At 45.2% G+C, this 16,605-nt stretch overlaps 1 protein-coding gene across 1 annotated transcript; it reads right to left on the bottom strand.

Moving 5' to 3' along the window:
• Positions 1-15,325: 15,325 nt before the first annotated feature.
• Positions 15,326-16,183, bottom strand: LOC141167373 (olfactory receptor 5AR1-like). Its single transcript, XM_073654784.1, has one exon. It carries the CDS (start codon positions 16,181-16,183, stop codon positions 15,326-15,328), a length of 858 nt encoding a protein of 285 aa, XP_073510885.1.
• Positions 16,184-16,605: the final 422 nt, after the last annotated feature.

Here is a 16,605-nt window from a genome sequence, read left to right as displayed (position 1 = left end):
ATTTAATACATAGAAAACAAGCCAAACATTTGTACTTACTTTCCCTGCGCTCGCACGCAGTTCTGCATGCTATTCTGTTTCTTCCGAGCACAGCAAATGAATATCCCAGCTGTGCTCTGAACAGGTCGGCGGTGAGCGGTGAACTGCAGCCTGTACTGTAATACTGATGACAGCCTGCGATCACCGTTCCCCATCACCGCAGATACTCACCTCACCCAGGACCTCTGCTCCCCGGCACTTCCTCTCCCCGCAGGCTCCTGTCATCGCACGCACTGAGCACTGACCTCTCATTTCCACATACGAAGGTGAGCAGCGCTGATGTGTGTATGATCTGCATTAGAATGGGAAATGTACATGGTGCTTACCTACCGTGTACACGTCCTGGTATGTACATAGAGGGAGTTGCACCAAATAAGCAGTTTTTGTCCATTACCTTTTCTCCCTCTCTTTTTGCAGGAGCACAGGGGTATGACAACATTCCTTTTCACATTAATCAGCAAACTGCGGCACCTCTTGGTGGCTGTTCCAACATCACCAGCTTAGGCCAGATCCAAGCCCGAGGATTTCCGTTTCTTTTACCAAGAATTTTTAATACCAAAATTGACCATTTTTTATGTTTTTAATCTTGGAAGCAGTGACTTTTCTAGGAGCAGAGCCGTGATAACAGTTAATCTTTGACATTCCATCAATGACATCTCCATCTATTCTGCCCCTTAGTCCCCTTTTTATCTTAGGTTTTTTTTTGTTTAGTGGCCAGTGTGAACATGAACCTACAGGTTGCATGTATAACAACTTATATTCCAGTTAATTTCTTTAGGTTTTTGTTTCAGGTTTTTGCACTTTGAGCAAATAAGGATGTGGCCTCCCTTTTCTTTGAGCTGGATATTATGCTTATTTAGCTTCCCATGGCTAGATGTCCATTTGTTGGGTCTTGATCCTGCTTGGCCCTTATTCACATTTAGTTCATTTCACATATGGTACGGTTTTAATACTAGAGGTTAAGACCGTCCCTTGTCGTAGTGGGATGACTTTTACGTTTTTTGATCATAATTTTGTTAACTAAGTACCCTATGTTATTTTCATGTACTATTGCAATTTATTTCCAGCAGGGTATTTGTTCACTTGTATTTTTATCTTAGGTTTTTTTCTTAATCCCCTCAACCACAGCACTCTGTGGTCCTCGCTCATCCTGTACCAGTCGCTGACTCGTTTTGTTAAGATTATGTAAATGTTTTTGCTATGTATATCCCTATCACATGTAAAGCCCCATGGAATAAATGGCGCTATAATAATAAATAATAATAATAATAATAATAATATGGAAGATATGGTTCAGATGTCCAGCTGTGCTGGTGGTTGTGTCAGCTGTGTTAGTAGTAGCACTGGCAGCTGAGGTCGTAGTGGGACTTTACATGTGGGATGCAGATGGGTGGAGGGGGTAAAGAGCTCAGAAAATGTATCACTCTGAGGCAACTGCCAGTAGAGTCAGGGATGATGATGATGATAATGATGATGTGATGATTATAGAGTGGTTGAGAAGACCTGTAAACCAGATTAGGGTGTGAGAAGATGAGGTCATTAGAGAAGAAGGGTGTTGGCGTTGGAAAAGATATTCTGAGGGTGGACCAGCTTTTACTGTGGTCACCTCGTGATTTGTTGTTGTCATAACTGCTGCTGGTGTAGAAGGCTGGCTGAAAGCTCTGGCCATGGTTGAGGTGGTGGTGAGTCATATGAACATCATCCGAAGCCAACATATAAAACCTTGGTGGTTGGCAGCCTATATCTTTTCTTGCCTTTTTATATTCGGTGCATTTTGGTTGATTGGTTTTCAGCCTCTTATCTTTCATTATATAGCATCTTGAACATTTTATAGTGGATTAACCTGTATTATGAGGGATTTTGAGATTTATGGACTCACATGCGACTATTAGTGGATTTTTTGGTGGTATTAAACATTTTTATCTGTATTTGTCAAATATAGTATCCAATGAAGCTTGTTATATCTTTCAACTGCTTGGTGTGCACACCATTTGGCCTTGGCTTTCTTCAGTATTTTTTCATATGCAGGATGACGTGCTGCCGAGAACGATGATCTTTTGTGCAGCACAGAGATCATTTCACTCGACAAATAAGCATTTTTCTCGTTCGTTTGGTGATGCTGGTGAATTTGAATTTAAACATCTTTATTGCAGACCCAAGAATTAGCAGAATTAAGTTACTTCCTTTTATACCTTTGCTCTTAACCATCTGGTGTAAACATTCTAATGTGCATGTTCCCCAATTCTGAGCAGCACAGGAGGATTTTCCAGGACCCAAAGTCACTGTAACATTTTTATTGTTAAAGGCACAGCCTTTCAGAGGATATCTCATTTTTACCTTACAACAACAGCAATACAGCAGTAAAATCTTCACTGGTTATCACGTGAGCACTGTTTGTAGCCACCTGGCAGCTCAAAAATGGCTACCATGAACGGGCTTGGCACCAGCTACTCCATTTCCCACAGCCCAGGAGTTGCCTTGACCTTCACCCTTTAATCCTTATACAGGGATTTGGACTTACACAGGGGTCCTTGGGCTAGACCCACACAGTCAGCTGTTGTTTGGTGGCCGTAGCTGGCACGAAGGATAGTCAGGTAGCTGGGTCAGATCCAGGAGGTCACGTCAGGGTCAAAATTGTGCAGCTAGCAGGTAGCTTAAAGTCAAATTTAGGTCAAAGAACAGGAAAATCAGAGCAGCAAACAAGAACACATCACAGCAGTATAAAACAGGATAGCAACACTATAGACTGTCAGTGGGAACGGCACTCAAGGGTTTTTATAGAACAGCCCCACCTAGTGCTGACAGCAGATAGAAACCAAATTAATAAGATTAACCCCCTAGCGTCTGGACTGGCCAGAGTCACAAATCTAACGGATAAAAATGAATTGATGCTGTGACACAGCATTTCTACTTAATTATGCCAGACATAAATTTCGTAGGCCAGAAGCGATATACCTTTATTTTTATGTTGACTTTTGAACTTGTGTTCTTCTTTGGTTGATCAACACAGACTATTGTTCGTATAAACCTGAATGTTGGTCACTTGAGTTGATATTTGGTAATTGATGATTGCCTTTTATTTATATCTTATATCAGCTCCTACAACGTATTGTCTGCCAGTGACAGTGACGACTCCAGGTCGTTGAACAATGGATGTTTGCTAGATAAGCTAAATACCATTGTAGGGTGTTTGACAGTCAACATTGAGGGATGAGCTGTGGATACTCGAGCATTGTGAATTAATATCATTGTCCCCGACCCTTCACCTGTGGGTCTGTGCTTGAAAGAACAATTGTGAACTATAAAAAGGGGGTCTCTGCATCTGTTCTGAGAGACTTTACAAAAAGACAGCTAAGACAGACTCTTCCGCACAGCAACCAGGACACATGACTCCATCAAAAGGAATACAGATTTGCTCCTTAACTATCACTGAACTCTCAGAGACATTAGGAGGAAATCCAGGTTGGGACAATCAGGTCACCTGGTCACATACCTCACTGCTCTATTCCTGGCGGCCAGCGGAAGGGTGAGACTCTGTAACTAGTGTTGAGCCACCCCCGTAGTGTTCGAGTTCGGTTCGGTTCGTCGAACACCCGTGTGTTCGCCGAACTGTTCGTCGAACTGTTCGTCGAACTGTTCGTCAAACACCTTCGAACACCGTTAAAACCAATGGCAGGCAAACAAAAACACATAGAAAGACATAGAAAACACCTTCAAAGGTGTCCAAAAGCTGACAAACTGCTCAGAAGACACAACTAACACATGGAAAAGTGACAAGTACATATAGTCATGCGAAAAGAAAAGAGGTGGAGGAGTAAAAGGAGGGGGAGACACAGATATAGGCATGTCATGCCCTTCTAAAATCCAAAAAGTGAGAAGCCGACACGGCCAGTCCGTTCCTGCCTGTGCCACCTCTGTGTCGCCGGGTTTGTGCCAGAGCCGCGGTGGACCCTGACAGCCAGCCCCCCTATCCCAATACTGGTGCCTGTCCGCCAGTGGGTCGAGGCCCCCCACGGTGGTGGGGGGGAGTAACATCTGCAGAAGAAAGACCATCTTCCAGCCAAACTAAGATGTCGACTTCTTTTCGTGGACAATGTGATACGATCCCATTCTTACGGACACGCCCATCGCTACAAATTCTAGATGAGGCACAAAAACAGCAGGTGCTTCAACGGATATCAAGTGCTCCTTCAAGTGGGCTCTCCATCACCTCAATTTCAACATCACAAATACTCCAGTCCTCAGAGGTGTCACCCCAATCGCACTTGCTTCCTCACAGCTCCCAAGTCTCCAGCTGCCCGTCTGAGTATGGGGTAACACAGATGGCTGAGTCTGCCCAGCTGTTTACTCATACTATAGCCTGGGAAACGGAGGTCTGCTCCAGAGCTTCTGTTAATCCAGATGAGGAAATGATCTGATCCGATGCCCAGAATCTTTATAAGTTGGATCCAGGACCAGATGAAGAAGGTTCTGAGCATAATGTAGACCCTTGTTCCCAAACTGTAACTCCTGTTGGTGGAGACAATGATGAAGACGATGATGAGACTCAAATACCTGATTGGAGCGACAACTTGACTTTTCGGTCAGGGCAGGAAGAGGTTGGCTCTGAGGGCGACGGGTGTGATAACACACAGGGTGATGATGACGAGGTTGGAGATCCCACTTACTGTCAACCCACAGTCAGACAGTCGATGAGGTCAGCAGAGGAGGTGGAGGAGGATGTGACTAGCCCTGGGGATGGGGATGACTCGGTACCCGGGCATTTGCCTGGCCTTGGGGATGTCGCGGTGGTCGGCTCCCTGGCCCGTACCCTGGGGTCTCTCTTTAAAAGGGTGGATAATTGTTAATTTTATAAGAGTTCATGACGCTACCTGTGGTATCTGGTGACAAGCACCAGCGCTGCAGCAGTCCACTGAGGCCGATGATAAGGCAGCTCGATGGTATAGCTCCCCACAGGTGGAGCTAGGTCTCAGGGCAGCGTATGCAGGGGGAATGCAGGACAGGCGAGACCCAGCTGGGTCAGAGCAAGAACGGGAACGGACACGGTAGTCACTTCAGTACCTTTTACTGGTGGAAATTCAGGCACATCCCAGAGCACTGTAGGGTGAAGGGTGCATATCAGGATCGCCCCGAATGAGCGGGTGTAGGGCCTCCTGTTTCTTGCCTCTGCGTAGTAAGTTTCTGACCTGCCTGGAGCTAGGCCTAACTTTGTCTCTGTCCTGCGCTGGCTGACCTTGTGGTAGGGCCTTCTCTTGGAGTTCACGCTCCCAGTATGCGGGGCCTAAGCGTCTCCTGGCTCTGTTACATATGAGCACCTTAGCGATCCTGGGACTTGTAGTTCTCCAGGGATTCCGGTTATGCCTTACTGGGTCATAGAGATACCGGTAAGCTCGGATCCTGTGTCCGGTAAATGCTTCGGGGTGAGCTGGTTAAGCTCCTCTGCCCCTTATGTACTAACTTGCCACTCGCCTTCGGCCTACTCGGGCCCTCACTAGGCTATACACACTAACGGCAGCTTGCCGCGCTTCACTGATCTTACGGCACCGGCACACCTTAAGCTCTATCTGGGCTCCCTGAATCTAGCAAGCAGGAGCCTTGTGCTCCACTGCTGAACTATTAACTGCGTTCTCTAGACTAGACTGAGCTCCACTGCAGACTGACCTCTCTTAGGCTTCTCTACTGCAGGAACTCTTCAGAGGAACTGAACTGCCTAGCTCCACCTTCCCTATTTATATCCCTAACGGGCTCCCTCTGCTGGTCTGAGGTGGAAGGTGGAGATGTGTGAATGTTTATGGGGGCCTCTTGTGGAGGATTCCATCAATGCACTCTTGTAGGATCTGTGATACCAAGCGCAGCGGGGCATCACAGATGCTATTGACGACGAGGTTAGGTTGCGCCTTCCTGAACAGAGACGGAGTACTGGAAGCACGTCAACAACTGCATCCTCAACCACAACTCTGCCTCTGACCACAAGTCGTAGTGGCTCTTCAGGTCACATGGGCTCTAAGCTTTGCATAGCCTGGGCATTTATTCAGATCGATAAGGATGACCCAACTCGTGTTATCTGTAATATTTGTCAGCAAAAGCTAAGTAGAGGCCAAAAAATACATAGTTTGAGTACTTCATGCATGTACCGTCACATGGATATGAAGCATAAGTTGCAGTGGGAAGCTCACTGTGCTACAATGCGGCCTAGCCGGCTGGGCCAACCACCGTCTGCCCATCTTGTGCATCCGCAGCCTCTTCATCCTCTGTGACTGGGGGGACAGCAGTCACACATGTTTTTGGATGCAGACCTGCCACCTCTTTACCCGCAACAGCCAGTGTGATTGGCAGGTCGTCAGTTCATTGGGAAGTGGAAACACCTGCTAGTGTTGAGCGCTCTCCGACATCGAGAGCACCACCTTTGGATCAAGGCAACCTAACATGTCCGCCTGCATCTTCCTCACAGACCGGCAGTTGCCGGGGACACCCTACTCAACACCGTCTAAGCACAACAGCCAGCCCTCGGTCCCTCAGATGTGGAAAAGTAAAAGACCATTTCCTCCTAGCCATGAGAAAGCTAAGAGGTTGAATTTCACCATCTGCAAGCTGTTGGCTACAGAAATGCTGCCTTTCCACCTGGAGGACACAGAGGATTTTCAAGACCTGATGTCCGTCACAGTGCCCCAGTACCAGATGTCCAGTCGGCACTACTTCTCAAAGAAAGGTGTGCCTGCGCTCCACTAGCATGTCACACACAACATCACCGCTTCTTTGAGAAACTCTGTGTGTGACAGGGTGCACTTCACCACAGACACTTGGACGAGAAGGCATGGACAGGGGCGTTACATGTCGCTGACTGGGCACTGGGTAACTATGGTGACAGCAGGACAAGGGGCTGCTGTCCAAGTCTTACCGTCCCCACGAGTTGTGTGTTAATCCTCTTTATCTCGAACTTCCTCCACTGCTTCTGCCTCCTCAACCTCCTCTCGGTCCTCCACCTGCACCCAAAGCCTGTCTGGTAATGCCACCTGCTTTCTAACTGCGCAGAAGGAATCCTGCACACCTCCTTACTATGCTGGCAGCAGGGCTCAACGCATCAGTGTTTACTTTGAAATGTCTGGGAAATGTGAGTCACACAGCTGAGGAGTTTTGGTCAGCTCTGGAGACCCAGTTTCATGAAAGGTTGTCTCCACTGGACCTGCAACCAGGGAAGGCCATGTGCGACAATGCTGCAAACCTGGGTGTGGCACTTCACCGGGGCAATGTCACACACGTGCCTTGTATGGCTCACGTGTTGAACCTGGTTGTCCAGCTATTTTTAGCCCACTATCCCGGACTAGATGGCCTTCTGCAGAGTGCACGGTCGCTGTGTGCTCACTTCCGCCGTTTGCATCCCGCAGTTCAACGACTTACATTTCTACAGAAGTTGTTGGGCCTGCCAGTTCACCGGCTGAAATGCGATGTGCCGACACGGTGGAATTCAACTCTGCACATGTTGCAGCGACTGTGGCAGCACCGACAAGCCCTGGTGCAATACGTTCTGACGTATAGCCTGGGCCAACGAGATCCAGAGGCAGGGCAAATCACGCTGGAGGAGTGGTCTCAGATCAGGGACCTATGCACCCTTCTGCACAGTCTTGAAATGGCGACGAAGATGTTTAGTGCTGACGATGCCATTATCAGCATGACTATTACGGTGATTTACATGCTGGAGCACATGTTAAACAGAATTCGGAGTCAGGTGGTGGGACAAGAGGAGGTGGAGGAAGTAGAGGAGGAGTCATATGCGGAAGGGATAACATCTCCAAGGTCCAGACGGTTGGCAGCACCAAGGCGGCAGGCATGGGAGGGTGGGGGAGAGGGATTAACCAGGGCGCATGGTAGCAGCCAAACTGTTGAGGAAGGTGCAGGAGCCGAGGAAGAAGTGGAGGACGAACTGGCAATGGGCATGGAAGACTCATCAGATGAGGGAGACCTTGATCACATTTCTGTTGTGCGAGGTTGGAGGGAGAGGGCAGAGGAAGGAAGCATGATTCTTACCTCGCTACCAACACAACAAGGACTTGGTCCTTCTGGATGCGCAAGACACATGAGTGCCTTCTTGCTGCACTACCTGCAACATGACCCCCGGATTGTCAGAATTCGAAGTAATCCCGACTACTGGGTTGCCACACTCTTAGATCCCCGGTACAAAAGTATATTTGCCGAAATAATTCCTGCCATAAGGTATTGACGAATGCAGGAGTATCTGTTGCAGAATCTTACATGTGCTTTTCCACAAAACACCAGTGGTGCACGTAGTGAATCTCAGAGTTCTAACTTGCCAACGGTGGGACTGTCGAGTCTTCATCACTCAAACAGTAACAGTAACACAGTATCTGCTGGTAACAGCAATTTTGTGGAATCGTTTCACCACTTTTTTAGACCATCCTTTGCAAGGCCACAGGAGACAAGAAGTCTGACACATAGTCAATGCCTAGAGAGGATGGTACAGGAGAATCTCCAAGTGAACATCGAAGCCATGACTGTGTCACTGGACCCTTGCTCATTTTGGTATTCCAATCTTGAAAAATCGCCGGAGCTCGCCACTCACGCCTTGGAGATCTTGTCATGCCATGCAGCCAGCGTTCTCTCTGAACGTGTGTTCAGCGCTGCTGGTGGTGTGCTGACAGATAAGCGCACGCGGCTGTCCACTGAGAATGTAGACAGACTCACGTTCATAAAGATGATCAAATCATGGATTCGCAAGGACATTTCTACCCCTGTGTCATCCTTGGGAGACTAAAAGCTTGGGGATTTGGTAAAATCACCTCACCAACCGTTTTAAGCAACAGTGGAGCAATTGATGCCACTTAACCCTAGAACGCATAGCCATAAAAATCTACACTTTCACATACCTGGGGCCCTTTAGGCCCGTGTGCAAATAACATGGAATAACTCAAACTCAAATAACAAACAACTATATACATGAAGAATACCTAGAGTTTCAAAATTCTAACTAAAGCAATCTTGCAGAAAATAGAAAACAATTAACTGGGTGGGCCTGCAAGGCCACAGGTATGCGTTCTAGGGTTAAGTGGTGTCTGTGCCACAATTTTGGGAGTCCCCTTGCTGTGTCTTACGTGACGTTGGCATCGTCAATTCCAGGTGGGTTGGGTCGCACCCCCCCTTTTAACTGTAAGAAACTACATACACTATGGCTTGGGGTAACACAGATGGTTGAGTCTGAAGAGCTGTTTACTCAGAGGTCTGCTCCAAATCTTCAGTGTCTGCTAGTCAGCGTAGAATTTTTAACTGCATCTAGCCTAGGCAATACTTTGGGCGTAGTAGCCCAGCTGCGAAGCAAGCTGCACCGCCTGTGTATCTAATAAGAATTTTTAAATTAATCTAGCCTAGGCAGACTGTGGGGACCCCCAACCAAACCCAGATGCTCAGCACCCCTACCGCCCCCCTTTCATGGACAACCCAATAATGTAACTCTTACAACTGGATGGGTGAGGATCGGTCACAGCTTTATTAACTCTTTATACTCATTCCATTAGAAAGGCATTTTATTTCTAAAATAATTCAGCTTGTTGCAGCATGCCCTGGGTCCCCACTCTGGCAAGTTGGCCAACAAGTGTAACTCTCCAACATGTCCTTTCTATTTCCAGGCCACGGAGGATCCAGCGTACTCGTATGCAGGACTCTGACCCCCACCCATCACTCTTAACGCTTGTTCCACTCCGTCCTGGAGTCCTGACAGGAATATGTCCAGTCCAATATCTATTAAGTGAACACCGTCGGGCCGTATGAGGCCTGCTTTATCTCCTTCCAGTTGTCGGTGTCGTATCACTACACCACCTCTGTCTCTTCTAAATTTTGCCATCCGAATATTTATTACCCGCCTTGTCCATTCGATGGCCGTGATGTCTCGCGCACCTTGCCATACCGCTATCGGCACAATCTCTGACCATACTATAGCTAATTTTGTGAAAAATTCTCTGAAGCGCTCAGTGTCTAGTTTCATTTTTGCCATTAGTTATGCGCTCTTGTGATGACCTAGGTTGTTTCCCCCGGCCTGTATAACTAAGATGACCGGACCTCTTGCCTCTCTCCTTACCTTGATTACCTCCATTAGTACCTGTGGCCATAGCAGGCCTCTAATACCTCTCCAGTTGAAATATGTGTTATGAAACTCTAATTTCCTCCCGCCTGGGCGGACTTTCGCCCTTTTTTGTGCCCAATATATATACGAGTGGCCTATCACTCACACTGTTGGCTTAGCGTCACCTGTAAAAGAAACAAACCACGTTGTGATAACAAGTCCGGTCTTATGTATCTCGCCAAACACGTGGATCGCCATCTCCCTATCCTCTGAACTTCCGTTTCTGACAGTCCTGCTCTTGCTGCTTCCGTGGCCGCACCTATGCGGAATGAGTGTGTCCCGTAATCTTTGGGGTGGTTCCCTGCCGATGTTATGCATTTATTAAATATAGCTTGGAACAGGTATCTTGATAATGGCGTTCCATCAATGTGTGATACGAAGAAATTACTTTGTGATCTGATGGTTAAATATGTTTTTACTATTGTTACCCGACTCAGTGTACCGTTTGTGGGTTGTAGAAGTACCCAAGTACCCCTGCCCGCTGGAACCGTTTTCGATTGGTGTATGCGTACACGTATTGCATTATTGGCTATGACTACTTCCTGGTGTAATAAGCGTCCACTGGTGGTAATTTTGGATTGAGGGACTAATTCGCTTATACATAGCGCCCCGAAGAAGGCGATCACAAATGCAGTAGACATTAGTGTTGCTTCAAATTGTGAGTGTCATGTTAATGGTGTTAGGGATAAGATGTGAGAAATCAGTTTTAGTGACACGGGACGGGACGTCTACATTCCTGACTTGGCTGACCCCTTTTCCACCCTTTTATGGATTGTCTGATGATGAATCTTTGTCACATCTCCCCAATTCAGTAGTTGGAAGTGAAATGCTACTCCGGTCAGACACCGCTGCGCTGACGCCCCTGATATGCCCCTCATCATTAGCTGGTGGAGAAATTCTATGGTGACTTGTGATCTGGCTTGTTCACATTGGTCAACCCGTCTGCCTGCTACTAGTCGTGTCCACTCTTCCCATGCCTTACCGTATGCTTGCCACGTTGACGGGGCAACTGACGCTCTGATTAATGGCATCAACTATTCGCCACTAGATCCCATAGGGAGGGTGGGCAACTGTTGCCCGATGGGTGGGCGTTGTGGAAGAGCTCTGTGAAAATCTGCCAATTGAATTGTTATAAAGCGTTAGCAGCAGTTTATACCCCTCAGCATAGTGGCTAGCGCGGACCCATACATTGTGTTTTAGGCACAGGAATACTAGCCTGCGTAGTAGGCCTAGCACTGGGAGAGACGATGATGCCATCTTATTAATGCAGTGCGCTAGGCTGGTGTTTTGTGTTATGAAGCGTATATTTTTGTTAGCCAGGCGCGCGCCCCATATTTCTATTGCTACCACTATTGGGAAAAATTATTTTTAGGGCTAGATGCAGCTAAAAATTATTATTAATTTCAAAGCTGGTGGAGCTTGGTATAGATGGCCTAATACAATGAGTCCCACACACTGCTAGAAGCCCAAATATTTTTTCAGAGGTAGATGCAGATAAAAATTATTTTTAATTTGCAACCTGATGGAGGTCAGTATAGATGGACTAATAGAGAAAGTCCCACACACTGCTAGAAGGCCAAATATTTTTTCAGAGCTAGATGCAGATAAAAATTATATTCAATTTGCAACCTGATGGAGGTCAGTATGGATGGACTAATACAACAAGTCCCACACACAGCTAGAAGCCCAAATATTTTTTCAGAGGTAGATGCAGAAAAAAATATATTCAGTTTGCAACCTGATGGAGGTCAGTATAGATGGATTAATAGAACAAGTCCCACACACAGCTAGAAGCCCAAATATTTTTTCAGAGGTAGATGCAGATAAAAATTATTTTTAATTTGCAACCTGATGGAGGTCAGTATAGCTGGACTAATAGAGAAAGTCCCACATACTGCTAGAAAGCCAAATATTTTTTCAGAGCTAGATGCAGATAAAAATTATATTCAATTTGCAACCTGATGGAGGTCAGTATAGATGGACTAATAGAACAAGTCCCACACACAGCTAGAAGCCCAAATATTTTTTCAGAGGTACTGTAGATGCAGATAAAAATTATTTTTAATTTGCAACCTGATGGAGGTCAGTATAAATGGACTAATACAACAAGTCCCACACACAGCTAGAAGCCCAATATTTTTTCAGAGCTAGATGCAGACAAAAAATTATTTTGAATTTGCAACCTGATGGAGGTCAGTATAGATGGACTAATAGAGAAAGTCCCACACACTGCTAGAAGGCCAAATATTTTTTCAGAGCTAGATGCAGATAAAAATTATATTCAATTTGCAACCTGATGGAGGTCAGTATAGATGGACTAATAGAACAAGTCCCACACACAGCTAGAAGCCCAAATATTTTTTCAGAGGTACTGTAGATGAAGATAAAAATTATTTTTAATTTGCAACCTGATGGAGGTCAGTATAGATGGACTAATACAACAAGTCCCACACACAGCTAGAAGCCCAATATTTTTTCAGAGGTAGATGCAGAAAAAAATATATTCAGTTTGCAACCTGATGGAGGTCTGTATAGATGGATTAATAGAACAAGTCCCACACACAGCTAGAAGCCCAATATTTTTTCAGAGGTAGATGCAGTAAAAATATATTCAGTTTGAAACCTGATGGAGGTCAGTATAGATGGACTAATACAACAAGTCCCACACACAGCTAGAAGCCCAATATTTTTTCAGAGCTAGATGCAGAAAAAAATTATATTCAATTTGCAACCTGATGGAGGTCAGTATAGATGGACTAATAGAATGATGCTATGCCCAAAAGATTTTACTTCACTAGATGCAGTAAAAAAATTGGTATTCTATACACAGGTGGTATATCTTGTAACACAGATAGGCTACTCCACTGACTAACACACTCTGCAATAGGCCAAAAAGGATTAGCTTTGCTAGATTCAGCCAAATGCTGTGAAAAAAACTTGCACAGCACTGGCACAGACCTGCCTGGCAAAAACTGATAGGAACTGATGTAACCTAGTCCTGAAAAGGACTCCAATTACAATTAGTCTTTACTCCCACAACCTATCTATTTAAGAGCACAGACCTGCCTGATAAAAGTCGTAGGAAATGCTGTAACCTAGTCCTTAAAAGGACTGCAATCACAACTATTCCCTACTCCCAAGCTATCTGTAGATTTGTGCGAAAATTGGCTTGAAATTAACAAGGTATAGCACACACAGCAACAGTGGTGCCGTCTAACACGCAGCTGAAGCAGTGAGAAAATGGTGGCGACGGGGAAAATGGCTTGGTCTTATAAGGCAAGGACATGTGACATACACTGCCAATGACACATGCCCTTGCTTGTGTGAAAAAAAGCACTTTGCTCCATGTGTGCGCTGCTGATAGGCTGACAGATTGCACCTCCCCACTGCAAATGCGGGAAAGAGAAAAAAAAATGGAGATCTTCATTATTCCTGCAGAGATCCATCCCCTGCCCCTCCCCCCACCCCGCTGTACACTCAAACTGCGTATTAACATTAATTTTCATCATTACTGAGAAAAAATCCAGTTATGATTTTGGTGCACGAACAGTTATCGAACATAACCTCGAACAGCCGAATTTTTCTCAAATTGTTCGTGTTCGCCGAACGGCTCGAACACCGCCCAAAACAGCTCGAATTTGAGATTGGCGAACAGTTCGAGTAGAACAACGCTCATCTCTATCTGTAACTTGCACCATCTTGTGTATTTAATGGGACTGTTCTATATGTTATTGTCTGTTTGGTTGTTCAACAAAGTATTGCCACACTGTTTTATCCTCACCCTGTGTTGTCTGAGTAGTATGATGCCCACGGAAGACCCCGTGTCTTCACAGATGTTATCAAGCATCACCCGCAACAATGGTGTGGAGCTGCCAAGCGGTCGAGGCAGAAATCGGCATAGATGTTCCAGCCCCCACACAAAGTTTGATGCCCCCACAGTTCCCCAATCAATATGATGACACAAACCCCCTCAACACACAGTAAGATGCCCCTACAGTACATTTCCCTCTGCACACACAGTATGATGCCCCTCCACAGCTTTCCATACACAGTATGATGTCTCCACAGCTTTCCATACACAGTATGATGTCTCCACAGCTTTCACACAGTAGGCTGCTCGCACAGATCTCCCGAAATAATATGATGCCTCTACTGCCTCTCACACAGTATGATTATCACACAGACCCCTACACATAGAATATTATACTAACAGTCCCTCTACACAGTATAAAGCCCCCACAGCTCCTCCCACATGTAGTATAATTCCCCCTTCAGCACTATACACACAGTGTAATGCCCCCGCAGCTTCAAACACACAATATGATGTTCCTACAGTTCCGCACAAAGTATGATACCCCTACAGAGTCCCAAATATAATGATGCTCCCATAATCATCCCATACAATATGATGCCCCCAGGGCTTCACATAAGATATGATGTCCCCATAGCTCCCCAAATATAGTATGATACCTCCATAGTCTCCCTCACAATATGATGCACCCACACTCCTCCCTTGCAGTAGGATACCCATTCACACACACAATATGATGCCCCTATGATGTGTACACACACACACACGCCTTGCCTATGCAAGAAACAACTGAAGCTGGGACATATCCCTGATCTCCAGGACAGAGGGATAGCTCCTCAAATTTGAAACCGTCCCACTTGGATCCAAGATAGTTAGCAAGTATGTTCACTCTCCCTCTGATGTAGAAAGCTTTTTTTTAAATTTCAGCTCTGGAGTAGTGCCACTGATCCTAGTTCCCTGACCCTAGTCTTATATTTACCAGCCACCGTGTTCAGCTCTTCACGGCACCGCTCCGGTCCTGCGTTGCCATCTTGTGAGCGCAACTTTTGATTGACCGGAAGTCAGAAGTAATGGTCACAAGCTCTCAATGTAAGTCTATGAGATCCTCCTCCTGTCCTCATTCTGATCATAGACTTACATTCAGTGGTGACTTCTGGATCACCCAGTGAACACTGGAGCGTTCCGTCAGGTCACAAACTTCAGGAAATTGGCCGGAGTGGCGCCAATAAAAGATTAAGATGGAGGCTGGTGAGTATAACAGTGGAGGCAGGGAACTTAGATTAGTAGAACCACTCCAGCAGGAAAATAAAAACCTACTGGAGGGATGCTTTAAATGATGAACCTCATTTTTTACGAAAAAGTGTGATTCTATTCCATAATATTGTGGCCATTTTGCTAGCAGCTCCAAGAACTTCTTTGTTTCTCAGGCTATAAATAAATGGGTTTAACATAGGAACAACAGCCACATAAAACATTGAGAGTATATTGTAATGTTCCTTAGAATCTTCAGACTCAGGTTTCAAGTACATGAAGATACTTGGTCCAAAGAACAATAAGACAGTAATGAGGTGAGATGTGCAGCTAGAAAAAGCCTTAAGTCTCCCTGTTGAAGAATGAATCTTTAAAACTGTAAAGATGATTCTTACATATGATGTCAAAATAAACATTAAACTAAAAACTCCGATAAAAACATCTTCTATTGAGAGGATTGTTTTCATACTTTTTGTGTCACTAGAAGACAATGCCATTAAAGGTAATATCTCACAGAAGTAATGGTTGATGGTGTGAGAGTAACAGAAGGATAAAGTACATGTCATTAAGGAAAACATTATGGAATTCAGGGCACTTAAAATCATGTAGGAAGTCGCTATAATAAAACAAACTTTCCTCGTCATGATAGAAGAATAATGTAGGGGAGAACAAATCGCCAAGTAACGATCATAAACCATAGAGGTAAGAATATAAATCTCAGCATCACCACAGAACATGAAGAAGGAAAGCTGAGTCATACAGCCAAAGAACGAGATTGTCTTGTCTTCTGTTAAGATTATAGCCAACATCTTAGGTAGAATAGAAGAGACATAGATGACGTCAACAGAAGAAAGATTGCCCAAGAAGAAATACATGGGGGTATGAAGTTGGGGAGCAATAAAGGCCAGAGCAATGATAATCAGATTTCCCATAACTGCTAGGAAATACATGAATTAGAACCCAGTGTATAAAAAAATTGCATTAATTCTAGAGATGGAGAATGGGGTCATGTAGAATTCAGTCACTGTACCGATTCCGCAATTATTCATCTTGAATATCTGTGATAAAAAGAGGAAAATAGTATTATGTGCCTTATGGAACTTGTTCTTACAGCGCAATAATCATTATTTTTTGGTCCAAAAAACAGTCTTCTTTTTCAGACACGGAGCTTCTACTGATGAGAGTGGAATGATGTTCACCCAGAATTCTGTGTTTCTTCTGATGTGGACCTGCCAGGCTAGACAAAGATAATCTCAAATTAATCCACTAAACTGTCTCCAGTGGTGATGGAACATAATCTGATTTTTATCATGCACTTTTATGTCTATGTAGAGGATTTGGATCTTTGTCTCGTCACTAAAATATATCAATA

This window comes from Phyllobates terribilis, unplaced genomic scaffold (assembly GCF_046119375.1).
Source record: "Phyllobates terribilis strain yellow unplaced genomic scaffold, ASM4611937v1 Scaffold_11__3_contigs__length_659146591, whole genome shotgun sequence".
Classification (NCBI taxonomy): Eukaryota; Metazoa; Chordata; class Amphibia; order Anura; family Dendrobatidae; genus Phyllobates; species Phyllobates terribilis.
This window is presented reverse-complemented; position numbering and strand designations above follow the sequence as displayed.